General features: G+C 38.1%; 1 protein-coding gene across 1 annotated transcript; it reads right to left on the bottom strand.

Moving 5' to 3' along the window:
* Positions 1–1,883: 1,883 nt before the first annotated feature.
* On the bottom strand, positions 1,884–18,325 carry NSUN3 (NOP2/Sun domain family, member 3; the record flags this gene model as incomplete). The annotated part of the gene is made up of 5 exons (XM_010078673.1): positions 1,884–2,184; positions 13,830–13,951; positions 14,482–14,636; positions 16,304–16,647; positions 18,207–18,325. Coding segments are annotated over 5 exons (1,011 nt in total), but the record flags the coding sequence as incomplete, so codon positions are not given.
* Between the last annotated feature and the right edge of the window lie 1,061 nt (positions 18,326–19,386).

Here is a 19,386-nt window from a genome sequence, read left to right as displayed (position 1 = left end):
AGTGTGAAGAACCAAAGCTACTGCTCACGATCAGCACCTGCTTTTAGGCAACTAAGATTTTCTTCAGGTGCCATGGTTCTGAACACTGCCCTCTCATTGCTCTACATACTATGGACAGGACTTTGCCAGCAGGTGCAATGCTCAGAGCGAGGACAAATGCTGACTATTCCATGACCATGGGTGTACTGACAAACTGGTGTGAAGGCAGAGTCGAGGCTCATCAGTGTAGCAAAGTGAGCAGAGAATAAAGGTAGTGAAAAGTCAGCTGAAATTTTCAGAGACCAAAGGCAGTTCAGTCACAGTTGTAACAAGTATTTCTGATCTTGCAGCAACAGAAGAAATGGAGAATCTCATGGAGAACTACTGCATTTCCAGCGTGGTTACATGGAGCTCCTTACAGAAGACCTCGGGCAATCAACTTTATTCCTGCTTTGTTTACAAGGTGCAGAATCAGCAATTTGGTAGTCTTTCCAGTATTTACAAGTTTATATTCTTTCGTATTCAGAAAAATAATCAAATCTGCACTAAGAAGTCTTGTTTGTGATTGCAAAAAACTTATGATTACATATATACACAGGGATGTACACACAAAACATATGAAATATATAAATGTACAGTGTCACATACACATTTCCACACAAGCAACTCCTCTACCAGAAAAAAAACAAAACAACAACTCTGTTCTTTAAAACAGCGTTCCTTAAAGTCACTTATTATAAGTTTCAACTGGGGAAAGGACTTTGCTCAGAGAGGGATGAAAGGGCTCCATTCTCCTTCAAGACTATCATTTGACCTAGTATATACACCGTTACATGATCCAGTCATAGGCATAATTCAATCACTGCTGGATCAGAAGTTTTTACATCTCACCCACAGGCAGTACATAGGAAGACACAGTTTACACGTGCACCCACATGAACATGTGCACCTATGTCTATAAATTTATCCATAGCATTGTGCAGCAGAATTGAGGGAACCTAAACACATCACCAGTACATGTTTTCACTGGGACTCTCCTTCTTTACAAACCACAGATATGACATCACGAATTCACGTAACATTTCTTAACTTAGTGGACAAGCCACTTCTCCAGCTTGTCGGTTTTCCTCATCATGACTGTACTTACGTAGCAAAACTCTCTGAATATTGTGCCATTATTGCAGTTATTCATCAATCTGCTTCTGTTTCAAATATATGCTCCAGAGTCTGCTGGATACACTGCATTATGCCACAAACTGAATACCAAAGCTAAACACATCTAAATCTACTGTTTTAAGGACATTTCAACGTAATTTACTCTCTCAATTTATATTTTTGCAAGCTCGAAAATACCAGTGTTGATAACCAGTGTTGATCTAGCTGCTGACCTTTGCAAGTGTAAACAAAATACAGTTTTTAACCAGTAAACAACTTAGCAAATACAAAACCTGTTTTGCCAATGCTTGGAACAGTCAGCGCTTAAGATGACAGACTCTGCATACAAATCAGTTTGTATGGGAAAACAGATTTCCAGACACGTTTGAGAGAGAATGGAATTCCATGACTTCAAACCACTGAAACCTTTTATTTTAAAATATACTATATTAAAACCAAATTAGTAATTAAAAAAACACAGAAACAAAAGCCATGCAAAACCTCATCACATTAGGCCTCTATTCTAGGATAAAAATACATTTAAGAGCATCACCTTGAAAATAATGCAAAGCTCCCTTGACTTCATAAGGACTTCATAGAGGCCCACAAGTCCACAGCAGAAGACACATTCTGTATTGTAAGCTAAACTAAGTGCCTAGCTTCCTGTTTAGTAGGCAGCAGCTGATACAAAACTGCAATGCTCTAAATTCACATACGTTGGACATGTTCATATACAAATATGCTATCACATATCCCTTATAAAAAACTAACAGGCATGATCAGATGGACGACATTTTCTTTAATTTAGCTACATACATTGGACCCCAAGCTCTCCCTTTCTCTGGGAGAACCAGCAGCTCATGCTGTTGCAAACCACTGAGAAAAGTGAATTCCTGAGAAACAGCTTTGGCCATTTCACTTATGTCTACAGGCACAACATTACTGTAGGAGTTCAGAACTAGATTTATCACATCGCTATTTTCTGCCTTTGAGAGAGTGCATGTAGAATAGACCAATAATCCACCAGGACGCAATGCTTTAATAGCAGACCTGCAAATAACGAAAAAAAAAATTCAACATAAGTGACATACTGCAGGTAGTGTAGAGACTTATAAATCTAGAGTTATAAATAGATATAAATAAATATGAGGAAAATAACATCATGAAAACATCTTAACAGTATATAATTGACAGTTCAGGAAACCACCGGCAGCACATTTCTGCTTTCTCATTTATTAATGTATTCTCAGTTAACTGGAGGTGGTTTGTTTCTTTTACACAACAGTGACAAGTAGAAAGTGGCATCCATTCAGAGTTGCAGAATACACTTCAAAGATTTATATGCGCAGCACAACTGTGAAAATGCTGCAATTGTGCATACAAAATGGGTTACTCCATGTCAAAAGTGCTAGTTAAGATACTTAGCTAGCTGCTTGTGTGAACAAATATCAGAACGTACAGCTGCAGTAATAGCCTGAACTAATTACTGGGCTGTAATTTTACAAACTTCTGCAAATTCTGCAACTTATTCAGCACGTAAGAGGACTCGGGGGTTTCACTGAGCCACTACTTTTCAACCTGATTTCCTAAGGAAATATGACTCATTGTATCATACGGTTTGTTTATGTGCCCTTCACCTACCAATCTGTAAATCTGAAGTAAACACCACATTAAAATATAGTTGTTCCCTAAACAAAACTTCTTTTGTTTAAAAACAAGAGAATCTGATCAGGTGAATGCTGTTACTCAGCTTGTGAATATCAGAGAGACAACAAGGTAGGAACTCAGGGGACTGCAAGTGTGCCACTGGGAATTTAGCAGGTGCACAAGGGCAGGGCAGGCACTGGAAGCATGGACTTGCGGAGCACAGTGTCATGCGCAGTCATGCTGTATGGCAAGATGCTGAATAATCTTTGGTAGCTATTACTGACAATACCGTATTGACACCTCCTCCACCCCCCAAAAATCTACAGGGAAAAATAAAAATTAAAAAAACCACAACAAACCCATATCCTCAAACCTGGTAAGGTGAGCAGCCACCAAATGCAGTGAGCCTGATTCCAAGTCCAGATAACAAACACAATCCCACTGAAACAGCAATTCCTCCAGAGACAAGCTCAGGACTTGCTAAGGGTGACATTACGATAAAAACAGCTGAGAAAGGAAAGAAGAAAATACAAGGGGGAAAAGACAAGTCCTTTTAACAGGATTGGGCCTTTTCAGGAAAAGAATCAATAAAGAAAAGCCTCACCACAAGCAGGATCAAAGCAGATCACAGATCAAAGCTACTCTGAAAGTCCTGTCCAAAATAATAAGGAAACACCAGGACAAATTACTGTTTCAGACAGATATTCTGCTCACCTTCCCAGGTGAAAACTCCTGCATATTATACCCAAACTCTTTCTCTGAAGAGTGTACACATTATCTTGCTCATTTCTTCTATGAGTCTTGGTTATGTTAATCAGCAAGCCAAGTACATACTTTACTGGAGTCCATACTACTCCAATTTTAGCTAGCGAGCGTAAGAGAGTAGAGCTCTCTCAAGAGATGATGCTCAAAGAAAAACTAGTTTTTAATACCTTTGCTGTACCAGGAAAAACTAGTGTTTAATACCTTTGCTGTACCAGTCTTCAGTAAAAAGATGGAAAGTGAGCAGACCGCTAGCAGATAAAGCCTGAGTGAGCAGTTCAAGTTCAGCCTGTTACAGGCAAAGAACAGGCTACCAAGTACTTAGGTAGTCTGAATACTGAACCTTAAACTGAATAGACTCATGCTAGGCTACTTCCAAAATTAGCTAAAGCTATCACGAAACTGCAAGCTTATCTCAGACCTCTAAGTAGCTTTTTAGAGTCTGAAAAAATGTTTTAGACACAGTATGATATGGGATAGCATTTACAACGCCACCTTGAGACAGTGAAAGAGAGCAGGTGTCATCCTAATGTCCCTTCCAGTTCCTGTTTTCTAAAATTCTGCAGTTACCAGTATGCATTTGAATTGCCCAGCTCTATTCACCCTTCTTCCTCTCCACGTTCCAACACACACATACTCCTTAGCAGACTACAGAAGCACCAGTACTGGAGCTGAGGCCCTAAGCTGTCTCCACTGTCTCTCCAGCCACCTTCCTTGTTTGCAGGCATCCTGCTGTGGCTGCAGCTGTCCTACTTAATAGGGCAGGCCTTGTGCTGCTGCTCTCTGGCCTGTCTGAGCAACAACAGTGCATGCAGGTGTAACAGATGGCAACTATCGTAAAGTGGAGCAGGACTGTACAACCTTCCCTTCTCATGAACAACAAGCCAGCAAGAGAACTGTACAATTTTTTCCCATCTTCTTGGCCTCACACCAGTTCTGGAAAACAAAAAAGTGTTTCTTCCCACCTGTAAGAGTTGCTTGCTTTCTAGCTTTCACATTAGAACTTAAAGAGAAGAGGGCTGGTCTCTCAAAGTTGAGTGGATCTTCACAGTATTATAAGAAACCATCTACTTTATTCTTTTTCATAGCATTTCCCCCTCCAGCTACATCTTTTGCATGCATACTTTCATGAGAGGGCAGCTAGTTAGCTTGGAAATGTGAAAGCAATTTTTGTGTGACCATCAAGATGTACTTTAACATACCTATAACTTCACCCACAGAAGCAGATAATGGCAACTGCTTTCCTACATGTAAGATGGATACTACATGAACATTTAAACAAATGGAAAATATTTTTACCACGTAAAAGTGGAAAAGGCAAAAAGTAAAGGTAAATACCAAAAAAGTCAATATAGCTAGACCTTACAGGGTTAAGAGCCTGGACACTTGCTAAGTGTCCTTTTCTTACCATATATAAAGTAACAACCATTCAAGTCAACACTTTCAAAGGCACCATGCTCCAACAACTAGGTCACTGGGGCAGTGATTCAGAGGAAAAGCAACACAGGCTTCTGAACAAAATCCTGAAAATCCCACATCAAAACCCCTCTAACTCTAAGCCTCCTTATCTTGGGAATCTGCACTGGCTCATGACCCAAAAAGGTCAGGCTGCTGAGTGCAGTTATCTTTATTCCGCACCTAAGTCATGAATTAAAATATCTAAGGAGGATTACTTTACACTGCAAGGTTAATCAATGTATCTATCCATCTTGTCAAGTTCAGCAACAGTTGTTTCAGTGTCTGTGTTCAAAGTCAACCAACCACCATCCCCGATTAAGCTGTGCTTGGCTTTTGATAAACCTGCACTGAGCTGCACAATTCAAAGTGAAGAAGTGCTGGGCTCAAAGTCACAGGGTGATACTGTGTTGGGCTAAGAGGATTCAGGGAGTTCAGTCCACTTGTCACCAGCATTACAGAGAATTCATTTGTAAGATAATTTATTCAAATAAATCTAAGAAATTAGTCTTCCTCTATCATCAGTGGAGGGAAACAAGCTTATCCAGGGGATAGGTCAGAGCCGGGTCATAACTTAGAGACATCTAGCAGAACCCACCACTGCTACTATGACTCCACCATTTAAGAATGTAAGACCCCTCTTACATTATGCATCTTGATTATCCCCCAAAGCCTTACATAAAGCTTGACTCTCAGCTGAAGGGATTTGGTGCCTGTTATAAGATACTTTGTAATTTCCAAAAATGGGCTCCAAATCTAGAATGATTAAAAAAGATGCTAGGGCAGAAGACCCTAAAATATTTTTTCACCTTCCGCTTATTATAATGCATTGTCTAAAAATAAAATACATTACTTGAAGGCATTAATCTGCACCTATTTTTCTCTTAGTAGTACAGATGACCTTCATGTTTATCAAGGAACTAAAACTTTCAGTTTACACTAGATCTAGTTATACTTAATGTCATAATTTTAAATTCAGCTATACAGATTTACCATAATGAATTTTACATGTTAGACGCACTAATACTGCAAAGCTTTGAGCTTCATATGGAGAAACATAAGAATACACATTAAAAGCACAGGGAACTTTTCCTGGAGCCTCATGATTTTTTTCCCTACAATAATTTTTGGTTTAGTGACATGACAACCCTTTAGTACTTGCAATCAAGATCCTAAAGAAAAAGCACCACTGTTGGCAGCTGATATGTATAACTCCAGCTTTTATGTTGCATGGTACCATATGACACCACTGCAGAAGTGTGAAGTTATTGTTTTAGCACCATAAGATAGTCAAGGCATAGCAGAAAAGATTAAAACTGGTGAAATGCACGACAATCCATTAATATGCCTTATTTACCACGTAAGGCCTGTAAATAGGAGGTTAGTTCTTCCAGGAGATGACATAAAACAGTATGCTAAGGAAGAAACTACATTATTGCACTTTTTTTACAAGATGACATACATGATAAACTAAAGAAAAAAAGAGTCTGCTCTTTTCTGGGGTTCTGAACGCAACTTTAGTATGTATTAGCACATCACAGTTTAGGAGATCTTAGTGATATCAAATAGTCCAAAATTTTAACGATATTTTCATATCATTTGTAGCTTGGAACTACAATAGCTGGAAAACTGCAGGACAGGGTGAGATTCACTGGCACAGCATTCTCTAGAAACCTGCCTGATGCTTCTCCACACTTGCTTTAAACTGATATTATCACTTTGTAGCCACCGAATCCACTCTTAAATCTTTCCAGCACATACATTCAAAACACATCTGTAATCCAAACAAAAGTGTGGCTGATGTCCAGCCCATTCAGAAAATACTCTAAAACAATTTAATACACACAGATTGTTCCCCTTCTCATTCTAAATGAGGTTTTACCAAAAAAACCCAACCCCAAACCCAAAAAGTATTAGCAATGATTTATATTTTGGCATCAAGTGTCTTCAGATACAGGTTCAATGGCACATATTGTACTATGGAAGTCAGATGTAGAGAGGATGCATTAGAGTACTCTTTCCTAACCCCTCATATTACAGGAGTACTGGGTAAGATTTTTAAAATAAATGTATTATTTTAAGGCAGTTTTATTTAGTTATTTTTCAAGATTTTCTTTAAATCTAACAATGGAGAAGATGCTAACAATAAATTAGGGAAAACAGTACAGTATTATTATTTAATATCTCAGGGGGAAAAAAGACCACTCGAGAGCCACATGACAACTCTAAAACCAAAAAACTCTTACATGTAACTACAACATAGGTAGGAAGAACCCAGAAAGAGGATTTTTCACACTTACAGAAAATAAAACATGATAGACTGACACTTTATTAATTCTAAAAGTCTTGGTGTCTCAAACATCCCTTCAAAACCAGGCAGACAATAAATACACATTTCATAGTATAGCTAACACCTGCACATCCAGCCTACTCCTCCTGTGCTTGGGTTTAAGTTGCATGCCACTGGAAGGGTCAGTATTAATTATGTTAATCGTTCAACCACTTTGAGTATTAAAGGAAAAAAGAGTAGAAATAATTTTAGGGCAATTTTAAAATAATACAACGCTTCAACAGTGCCATCTTTTGGCAACTGGGATATATTTCTGCTCAATATGCAAGATAATGTCTGATCAGAATAAACACTGCCAACCCTTTTCTAAGGTATTCAAGAAACAAAGTATCTAAGATGCATTTGCTTGTATCCTCAATACCATTATTTTTATAGACTACAGATATTACACATTTCCTTCTTCCTCCTACAAGAGTCCAGATACATGGTGGTAACGTTGCCTGCATGTTAAAGGTTTTGTTTGCTTACAAACTAAGTCAAAATGATAAGGAAATTCCTCCTGTGTTAAAATACCTATTTTTAACATTGATATTTTTATATCACACTTTGTGATGGGTGGTGACAGAGGTCCACAGGAGACGGAGACACTAGTTCAAGTATTCTCTCCATACCCCAAGCATGCACTCTCTCTGCTCCTCTCTAAGTAAGCTTTGCTACTGTGCTGTAGCTGTTCAGAATTGCTGTTCAAAATTAAGATGGTAGCAACAGGATAAACACGACACGAACTGCTTTTTTTCAGCATTAGATTGAGCTATAAATAAAAGCAGACGCAGACACAGACACACACGCACACACACAAAGAAACCCAAAACACAAAACCCAAATACCACAAACCCAAAAAACCCACCCTGTTCTGCTCTAGCCAAAATTTGTCCCGAAAATTCTAATAAATAACATCTCTATAGCAAACAATTTTATATTCTTCTAAAGCAATGACTGAACCTTCAGTTTAATATTATTGAGCTTTCTCCTCTAATCCATGGACTCTGAAGCACTCATCCTGTTAACACAGAGCTATGACATATCCTTCGCAATACCAGAACTGCAGTGAGCTTGTAATGGTAAAAGATTGGTTTATTTGCCGTTCTCAGATTTAAGAGCCACAAGTGCCAACACAATGCTCAAGAATTTGCTTCCACTCTCAGTGTTGCAGCTGCCTTGCACACTCATGTCCCGGGTTTCCACATGCTCAGTATCACTAACAATGAGGCCATTTCTAGCAGCCAGAGGTAGTCCACTTCTGCTGTGACAAACCTTTAATCCTCCCATTGTTTTAGTCATCCCAGAATTACCTTCTTACCTTACACACTCTCAGAGGTCCATCCCTTCTCCCAACTTAAATGTATTATTTGCAAGAAGAAAAACACCTAAAACTGAAGCAGAACCTTCTCAGCTAGAGAAAAAAGAACAAAAGACCTTTGAAGCCCTACAGACTTTGCCACGCAGCTTTGGCATTAGCATTTTGCATTACAGCTTATGAACCACACATAGATGCAGAAAGGACTGAAGGTGAAATTAAAGCAAAATTTGTGTCTGAATTCAAATCTATGATCCCAAAACAGCTACCTAGCTGCTGGGTAGCTTCTTTGGTTTTTTGTGCCTTTATTAATTCAATAAACTTTGTTTTGCAACATATCATAAGGGACTTGATCCATAAGTTACTCACAGGGCACTGCCAAAGGCTCAAGGAACCAAGCAGTACTTAAAATCAGAAACCATTTATTTTAACATCTCTGATGGAAGACAAAACTGAGCCACAACAATGGCCATGGCACTCACTCTTTGTGAAGAAATTCAAACCAACCATGAGTCTAAAAAAAATCAGTAAAATTACTCAATACCTCCAGCAATGTAACAGTGTTTCAGGAAATGGCCCAGCACAAACATGCCACCTTTAAGCATATGAAACTAAAACAAAAAATAAAAGCACCCTGTCCTATCAGCAGCTATCTAACCATTTTCATCCAGGGGGCACAGATACACAGAGAGGAAACACAGTTTGCCTAGTAAGACACCTGGAAGACTACAGCCAGTTTGGAGCCTGGGGCCAGCAGTCTATATAAACCATTCAGCTTTTCCAAGCTGGAAAGTGGTTAAAGAAGGAATCACTCACACAACCCTTAGAAGATTTGTTGGTCAAACAGCTGCAATTCCAAAAAAATTCCCAGTGGAGCTAATTGACAACTGTTATGGAAAACAAATGGATTAAATGGTCTGCTACAGAGGGGCAAAAGGAAAAATTCCAGGAAAGAGCTGAAGAACAGCACCATGAAGCAATCCTCAACGCAATTTTCTGACTTTCCTACATGCCTTCTTTCCCTTCTCCACAGAAAGTGACATCCACGTCACTTCCTTCCTCAGCTCACCTCTCCCCTTCTGCTGCCATGAAAATAAAGTGGGTCCTGTGGCTTGTAAATTAGCCTTCAGAGACCTGGGTTGCCTGTTCTACCTGATGACTTAAGGGAAAGTGTCAATCTCATTTTACTTCCAAACTGTGCAGACTGGTAAACCACCATGCAAAGTGGCTGCATGATCAGCGGTCTCTGCTCCAGTAAAGTCTGGGACTGAAGCACCGAGAGAAACACAGACCAAAAGCTCTATAAAGCTGCTCGTGCAGCACCTGGTTACTTATATATGACATTAACTAATGGTTTAAGCACCCTTGAATTCAGAAAAAATAGGTTCAGAATATTTGGGTTGAGGTTTTTTTATTTCTCCTTCCAAGTAAAAGCATGTGCACAGCTCTCCTACCTCACAAACTATTCAATGAGAAAGAAAAAAACAAAACAAAACAAAACCACAACCCAAAACTTCTGGAAACCTTTTCTTGAAAAAGATCAGCAATTTCAAATACCATGTTATGATCGATATCCAAAGAAAATAAGTTCTTTGTACAGAGGGTAATATTAATTTTATCTCAGCATTACACTCCACTTGCATAGGGTTTGTAAGAGAAGAGATGTATGTTACACAGAAACAGATACAGTTCCTTAAAATCATTATATTTACAAGCACAACAGGGATTGAAACCTTTGATTAACTAAGAATAGAGTTTTCTGTATTTCTGCACCCCAATCCAATGCTCCATCCTGAGTTCTGAGAATGCATACAACTCGAAAGAGGTCAGCTACGAAAAAGAGCATTTTGTATGGCTTATTTTGCCACCAGTAATCCAAAGCACGCTTCAAAATTCTCATGCACCCTAAATTCCCCCAATTCAGTATTCAAAACAGTCTTCCTTGTAGCTAACTGCTAGGGAGAAAAAAAGGTAAAAAATGAAAGTCAGCCAATATGTCTTTTAAAGTTAGTCTGAGCTCCTGTGGACCAGAACTCTATTAAACACCAATTAGAGCTGTTTAATTATTGAGAGATGTTGTGTATAGAAGAATTACAGTAGTTTGAATGCCTTTGGTACATTTTCTAAATGATATCCTGGATTTTTTTTCATCTGAACCCTAACACAGTTTCTTTCAGCTGCAGTAACTGGTCTATGAATAATTACAACATCTGCAACAGTTTCACCACTCAGTTATTATGCACTTGAGCTTAACTCAAAATTTAATTTCTACCTGAGAACTGATAACACTGGTAAATTCACTCACAGGAACCACTGCATTTTGCACTAGTGTTCAGTATCAGGAAATGAACGTTCCTTCCTTACTTTGCAATTTATTTTCTGCATGAACACTCCAAATAATAAGAAGATTTGCAGTGTGTTCTTGGATTATAGCACTCAGCAGGGATGCTTTGGTTCTGGTATTAACAATCATTACAATCTCAATTTCCTTCAAATCAGTGGTGCCCTCACTGCTTATAAAATTTGCTGTTCAGCATTTATGCCACATTTACTTTTCAGATTTTATTCATAATGGAGTAGGAAGATTGTTGCATCAGTTTTAACACTTCTTCCACATCTTCATTCTCTGAAGACTCTATATATGTAATAAATTACACTGTGTTGTAAAAAATACTTTTCCTTCTTTCAATTCCTCTCTGATGTCCCCAGCTTCCCCCCGCAAAGTTGATCTGATAAAAAACAAAACAAGGCCCAAGATGACTAAACCCAGAAAAACAGATTAGAAGATTACAAGTGAAGTACTTCCTTAACTAAGAGAGAATATAAAGTTTCTGCCTGAGTGTCACTTGACAGAAATGAAAATAGAACTCCCCTTAGCAGTTCACTCTTCCAATTTGCACGTTATACTTAATGCTACTGACAAACTGAAATAATGCTTGGTCCTTATACATCAAGCTTCATCTTCAAATCACACAATATTTATTACACTACTCTCAACAAAATTGCTGGGATCCAGCTTTATACTTATTTTTGTTTTACAGATACAGAAACCGAGGTAAGAAACACCCACAAGCATAAAGGACGAAGTAATCTGAATAGGTAAGCCAGAAGTAGCTCTGTATGAGCAGACTCATGTAAGATGCAGTACAGTCGGACTAATGCAGGTTCACCCTTCCCGACTACTACTGGAAGTATCAGAGACAGGGGTCAAATTCAATTTTTTATTTATAATTATGCAGCCTAAGCATAAAACAAAGGCTTGAACAGGGCAGCATCCACAATTTTAGTTTCACCTAACTTCTAACACTTGCATGAATCATTTAGTCTTTCCTGGTCTCATTTAATAATTTCCTTTTTCCACTTTCACACAGGATCTGAGATGTCATTAGTATTGGAAATTCATTCTAAAGTGATCAGACAAAAGGATCAATAAAAATACAGTGACCACCTGTATAATTTAATAAGTATATGTCAAATATTTTACCCAATAAAGCTTATAATCTCTAAATCTGCAACCTAACCATTTATTTCATATGCTCCAAAATCTTTTAAAAGACAAAAAATATTCCAGTGCTCATAAAAATATATCAGTCAATCCACAGAACTACTCAGACCTACATTGAGCAACGGAATTGAAATTACCATCCTTTTAATGCAACTAACAGATGAAAAGTATTTTGTCCTTACAAATCTAATTCTTATTGCTGTTGCTATATTAAAGTATCCTTTCAACAGAAGCAAAGTTCTCTTCTTGATTTAGGAATAATTCAATTAAATCTGATTTGGGCTGACAGGAATCCCTTTTTTTTAAAAAAAACAAAAAAACAAAAAAACAAGGTTCCTGCTGTCAGGAGTTCTCCACTTCAGAATTACACTCTGGAGTGATTTATGCAAATTCTCAAAATTTCTCTGCATGATATATGATTTCTTTTGGTAGGGGTTCACAAATTGGATTTTATATGTCAAATATTGAAAAGGGAAAACTGAAACAGGTCAGTGTTTTAAATGTGATTGATTTCTTCAAAAGAAATGGGTGACATGATGCATTACTGCAATAAGATACTCATATTTCTGTTATAAATCATAGGTTTTTGATGGTCCTTTTTTCAACTGGAAGTCATGCAAAACTATCTTGAACTGCTGCAATGGGAACTTTCCATAAAAACTTTTTCTTTTCTATAATATGTTATTTTTCCCTCAATTTGCTTTTACAGATGGACTTCAGGCATGACTGTTACTTCGCAAAAACCACTCAAGTCTAGACGGTATTATTGGAAAGTCACTTTTTTTTTTTTCCCCCACAACAAGAAAAACTGTAGGGTTTGAAATACTTCACAAATGCTAGCCAATGGCCGGTATCATGAAAAAGTGTAATACATGAGAACCTCGGTTTGGATTATTGGGTGGACGTACTTAAACAATCCTTGCTTCTCCACCAAACCCCACATTCTTCTACTTTTTCACCCTATCAATTATGATCTGTAGTCTTTCAGTGCTACAAATAGTCAAACGGGTATTAAATTCAAGCAGCATGGAAGAATGTGCAGTAGAAGACTCAATCTCTTCACACAAACAGCCCAGAAAGCAAATTCTGAAGCAGCATTAACTACTGACCTAAGTGATGGTTGGTAACCAGTCCTGACTTACAGCTCAGTTATCAAAAAGGCTGTAATAAGAACTGTAAGGGATAACTCTGTGAACGAAGAACAGCAGCAGCAGCAAAAGAAGTTTGGGAAAGAATGTCCAGCATGGCAGGTTTCTAGACTATTTTCATATATAGCTAAAAAAAACCTACTAAAAATTATATATGTGTGTTTGCTTCAGCTGAGGAATATATCTGAAACCACTTCAGCTGTGTCCACTGAAAATATTTTGATATAGTACCAGACTGGTTCTGAGCCACCTGAAAATGGACATGTATGTGAATAAGTGAGTTAACAGGACTGTGCAGCAGTACGGTAGTAGAAGACCTAGGCTTCACTGCTTGTGTTACCCCATACAAATTTCCATATTCACATTAACCTAGATTAACTCTTTATTCTAAACAGCAATTGAAACATAGTGTTCACATTCTTTCACATGGTTAAAACTGATTTTGCTTACTAAATGGGGAAAACCTTTCTCCCATGTAATTTTTATTAAGTATGAAAAGTTCCTTTAATAACTTGTCTTTGCACTTCTCACCTTAGCAACTGGAATTGTAGAGAGGATAATGCCTTCCTTTGTATTAGCCTATGTGTAGCTTGCTGAATATCAGAAGAGAATAGCCAACTTCTGTCATTTGAACAGGGAGCATCAACCAGGACCTATACAACACATAACAACAAATAAGACAATTCACAATAAAGATATTCACTTTCTGGACACTGTACGTCAAAAATCTCCTCAATTTACTTTTGCAAACACTTAGAATACCCCTTTTATTTTCCCTTGTAGGGGCAGAAATGATCTAATTGATAACTTGAGATGTTTTTATGGCAGGGGGGTGCAAAATAAGAAATTACTGCTCCAGGATTATCCTCTATCTGAATAGCTCTCACTTGTTACCCCCACTTCCTAACTGCACATCATGTAAAGAGCACAGCTACAAGGTCTTTAGAATTCACTACCAAAGCTAAACGGGTAACATCATCTAACATGTGAACAAATGCACTAGAGGATTCACAAAGTGATTCCTGAGGCTCTGCAAATCCTGTACATGACCTTGATTCCCCTCGATAGATCAGATATTTTTGCAGGGGCAAGAAAAAAAAAGAAAATTAAAAAAGAGAGCAGCATAGGAAGAAAAAGAAGCATAGTGCAGAAATATCATTTGCTAGTAAGTAAATAATGTTACCTTGTCATATAATTCAGACTTAAGATTTCCAATCTCTCTACCATCCAGTTCAGAGACCGTTATTAAGTTAATCAAAGGATCCGGAATGAAGGACTCTATTGTCTGTTTCAACCATCTTGACCTCAAATCATCATACTCGTTACAGTGAAACTGACCTTAGAAAATTCAAAAAATGAAGTAAACACCCTAAAATAAGTCTGGTTTTTTCTGTTTGTTGTTGTTTGGTTTTGGTGTTGTTTTTTTTTTTTTTTTTTCACAAATACAAGGATTTACACTGATTTCAGAAGTTCTACTGCTTTACCATGACTGCCATAGAGTTTACACTGTATGTGCTTATGTTATTGCACATTTTATAACACTACTGAATTTTTATAAACCCGAGTAAATTTCAACATGCTCCTGCAGAGGAATCCATAACTATTTATTAGCAAATACTTACTGTAGCTAGACTTCCACAGCAAAACAAACTTTAAACATGATCCAGATCCAAAGATCAGTGCTGAGTGAGTGCCTTTCTGGGCTCCTTGAGCCACTGTCTAAATTAAGTACACGCTCCTTATTAATTAATTAATTGCCTTTTAAATAAATAAAACATCAGTTTTGTGTTTCCTAAGCCAAGCAGTCCAACCCCTTATTTATCTGAAATTTAAGCTGTGTTTTAACAAGTGTCTTTTGGTTGCACTTCCTTTCGACAACATATCCAAAGTAGCTACCCCTTCAGAAGAAACACTGCTGTTGCTTGTACCCAGACCAGAAACACAGCATGATATTTTTTCTTCTTAGTCCTGTTTTCTAATTTAGTAACATTTCTATTTTCATATCTCCACAGGTTGTCCTAGACCATGTTTGCCACACACAATACAGTACATCTTAGCATTCACTGAGGTATATTAAGAGTCAACCTCCTTATATCTTATTTTATCAGCAACAATTTGGTTACCTTCAAAAACAGCCATAGGATAAAAGTATTTTTTTTTCAAACCTTTTGAAAGGGCAATCCACATTTAATCCACCTCAGTGGCATCACCTCATTCTTCTAGAAGAGGAAATGAGAACCAGCTGTAATCAACAGGTGCAGGTGGCTATAGTAATGGACTCATCAGTAAGAACATAAGGTGCTGCGAACATTTTGAGACAGTTACTACCCAAGCTAACATACAAGCGTGGAAACAACAATCCTAGCTCGCTTTAACTTCCTGGCCTGGAAGAACTGAGCTGCTGCTTGCTGTTGCCTTCTAAACACTGTGATTATCTTAGTGTCCTCCAGCAACATCCACGGATTGAGACACAGAGCTTTTTAAATACTGATATAAACCAATTCCTCATGATAGGCTTTTCCCCTCTACCTAGATTTTGCATATTTAATTTGTTATGCTCTGTTTTACATCAGTACACTTAAATTTACTTATCCTATTTGCACAGAACTGGCCAGAGAGGTAGCAGAGGAAAGAAAAAAAAGAAAAAAAGTGCTCTTAAGATTGCAGATTACTTACCTCCCTGTGCCAGCAAATCTACATGATTTTAAGTAACTTTTTGAGAAGTAACAATAAAGGAACCAGTGGAGCAAGAAAAACATAGAGCTGCTTCACTTTCATCTGTCAGTGTGCAGTAACCTATACTTAAGTAACTACTGCATTTTTCATCCTCTTTTAGGTAAATATTTTTCATAAAAATCGTACTAAACAGCATGGAACTACTTGGAATATAAACTATTGTTTGGTTTTTTGCCCCCAATCCAAATCTTGTACAGAAAACAGGCACAAGTGAAATAGGCTAGGCAGAGAGCCAGGGATCAGCTTCTAACAGCACCTCGATACGTTACCTGGATAAGCACACTGCAGTATAGCTACTGATTTACCCCCTGGTGCAGCACAGAGATCCAAAACGTCTTCCCCATCTTTCACTTCTAATGCCAGCACTGGCAACAGCGAAGCAGCATTCAGCAGATAATACTCTTTCAGTTTACCAGCCTGGTGCTTTTGCGCAGGGAATCTCCCAGGAGTTCTCCTGATGTAACACTTCAGTGATGCTGGAAGATAGGGCAAAGGTCCTTGAAAAGCAGGATGATATCCCTTCACATGCAAGGTGTTCTCCAGTTCAGCAGACTGGCTGAACTTGTTAAGCAGGACAGCATACTGCCAGTACAACGGGCATGTGAGTACATCTCTAGATTGAAAAAAGGAAAAGCTACTTAACTTGGCAAATAAGCTTTCCACAGCGTAAGAAGCCTTTTCTTACATGAGAGTAATGATCGCATCATTGGATGATTCTGGTACAATCAAAAAGGAATCTTTTTGATTAGACACAATTAAGTAAAGTATGCAGGAAAATAATTTCAATAGGAAATCAAGCCACCATTTTCTCTAATTATTGCATTTAAAACACTAACTTCTTCTAAAAGGAGATGTTATCTATTTTCCCTAATTTTTTAACAAATTACTGTAGAAGTTATAAATTATGAAGCATAATGCTCTGACTACAAAGTACTTCCCTAGGGACAAAGAACAACTGTAATATTAGTTGTAAATATCACAACGAAAAGAATCACATCAGGTTTGCAATGGTTATTCCAGACAACACTGTAAAATGCAGTTTTTACAATCATTCTTTTCTATATTTCCTTTTATATTCTGCAACCATTGGGACAGAAAAACTGAAACTGATAGATATTCCTGGAAGACAGCCAAAGACCAGTGCTTATATGGTAGGAGCACACTTGTTCATATTTTGGTTCACTTTTTCAGACCTTTCTTACATGGATTTCCCCCATTTTCTATTTGAATTTATCTCATCATTTCTTCATTTAGCCTCAAATGTACTCCTCAGGAATATTCCCTGCCTAAAAAGAGAAATATGCACTGAACCAACCTAAAAGAGTTTTTAGGTGGATTCACTTAAACTAGTACTGTATATCTATGCTTTAAAAAAAAAAAAAAAAAGTAGACACTTATGTTAAACTATTTTTAAATCCAGACAGTCTATACCAAAGAGGGCACTCAGAGGAATCCCATGGTTTCTAAGACCTATCACGTAAACTGCCTTTCCCTTCAAAGTAACATGGCACTGACCATAGGAGCACTTCTCACACACTTCTGGTCAAAATCAACTGCTTTTGTTCTTTTGCTGAAAAGTATATAAGCTGAAGACTGAACTTCTCCAGAAAGGGCTCTTCTGCTGGCTTTCCCATGAGCGACAACCACCAGCTAGCAGCGAAGGGATGACGTCTTCTCTCAATACAGTTCTTTGTCAGCTTAGTGACCAAGGTCTGAATTAAGCCATAACCTTTTCTGCATATGTTGTTAACATTCAATTTCTTCTAATGAAAGAAATCAGTGGATGTACTTCTCTCCTAATATCTTTGTCCCAGTAACTCAAGATATTATACAGTTGTAGAAAAAAAAACCCCTAGCAGCAGCTGTTTAGTATAATGGGATGCTTCTTGGACCACATTTTCACAAAACACTAAGATGGCTGTCTCCTTGCTGTGCGTATGTATACAGGAGAACAGAAACTTCATCATGTCAGAAAAATCACGTCAAAGAAAAAACAAAAAAATTCCAAGTTTTAGTTTTCTGTTATATCACACTTTTATGCTAGTTCTAACCTGAAAATAAACTGAAGCAGTTGCTACAGTCCATGAGTCTTTTAAAAGTTATTTTATGAAGCACTTAAAAAATAACAGAACCTCTCCCCTCTCCCTCCCCCATCTCCCCAAAACAACAGACCTGACACTGGTCCATGTATCTCCCAGTTCCGTTGTGTACTGCTTCTCAAAATGATCCAGAACAACTTGACAAATCTGCTTTTGAAGTCTCCCTTTCGTTTTATTTTCCAGCTTCAGAGAAAGAAGGAAAAAAGCAAAGTAGTAAAAACAAATTAAAACCTCCCTAGTTCTGTCTAGAATTATTAAAAGAACATTTGATCAATTTAAATCAACACAGTATCAGTGATATTAGGATGCTCAAATATCAAAGTCACATCACACAGGTGATCAAGACATAACAGAAATCTCAGAGAACAAATAAGTTAAGCTCACATACTCTCTCCTTCCCTTCCCGTGAAGAGGTCGTTCAAAGCCTTTTGATAATACTCCTTCTCTGCATCCACTATGCTATTAATACAGCGGTTCCTGTGACTCTGACACACCAGGAGCAAAACAAGCAAGGCACGATGCACTATGATCACCTCTGCCTATGTGCTTAACTAAAATAAACTAATTCGAATCATTGTGGAAGTCGGCTGGAGTTGAACTGCAAAGCACTGCAACAACTAATTTCATAGAATCACAGAACAGTTTGAGTTGGAAGGGACCACGGAGGTCATCTAGTCCAACCCCCCTGCAGTAAGCAGGGACAGCTTCCACTAGATCAGGTTGTCCAGAGCCCCATCCAACCTGACCTTGAATGTTTCCAGGGATCTACCACCTCCCTGGGCAACTTGTTCCAATGTTTCACCACCCTAAGTGTAAAATATTTCTCCTTTGTATGTAGTCTGAACCTCTCCTCTTTTAGTTTAAAACCATTACTCCTTCTCCTATTGCTACAGGCCCTGTTAAAGTTTATCCCATCTTTCCTATTTATTCCAGGAGTAAGGAAAAATAAATCAGCTATATTTTTTTTTATTTTTTTGAACCTGTGACAACTTTATATTTTATTTAAGGGGGGAGGAGAAACACTTTTGTTTTCTAAGCAAACTTGCGCTATGCAGAAGGAAAACCCCGAAGGGAAACACTGAGTTTCGCTGGATTTCCCTCCCTAGGGGCACGACACAGACCCCGCTCCCCTCCGCACAGGCACCCCCGGCAGAACCCGCTCGGCTCCGAGTTACTTCCATGACCTATCAATTTATCAATTAAACACCGCAGGGCGTTTGCGGGTCCGGTTTTCTTCCCCCCGTCACCCGGCG

The sequence above is a fragment of the Pterocles gutturalis genome, unplaced genomic scaffold (assembly GCF_000699245.1).
Source record: "Pterocles gutturalis isolate BGI_N339 unplaced genomic scaffold, ASM69924v1 scaffold12413, whole genome shotgun sequence".
Classification (NCBI taxonomy): domain Eukaryota; kingdom Metazoa; phylum Chordata; class Aves; order Pterocliformes; family Pteroclidae; genus Pterocles; species Pterocles gutturalis.
Note: the sequence above shows the minus strand (reverse complement) of the source record. Positions and strands in the feature narration are given on the sequence as shown.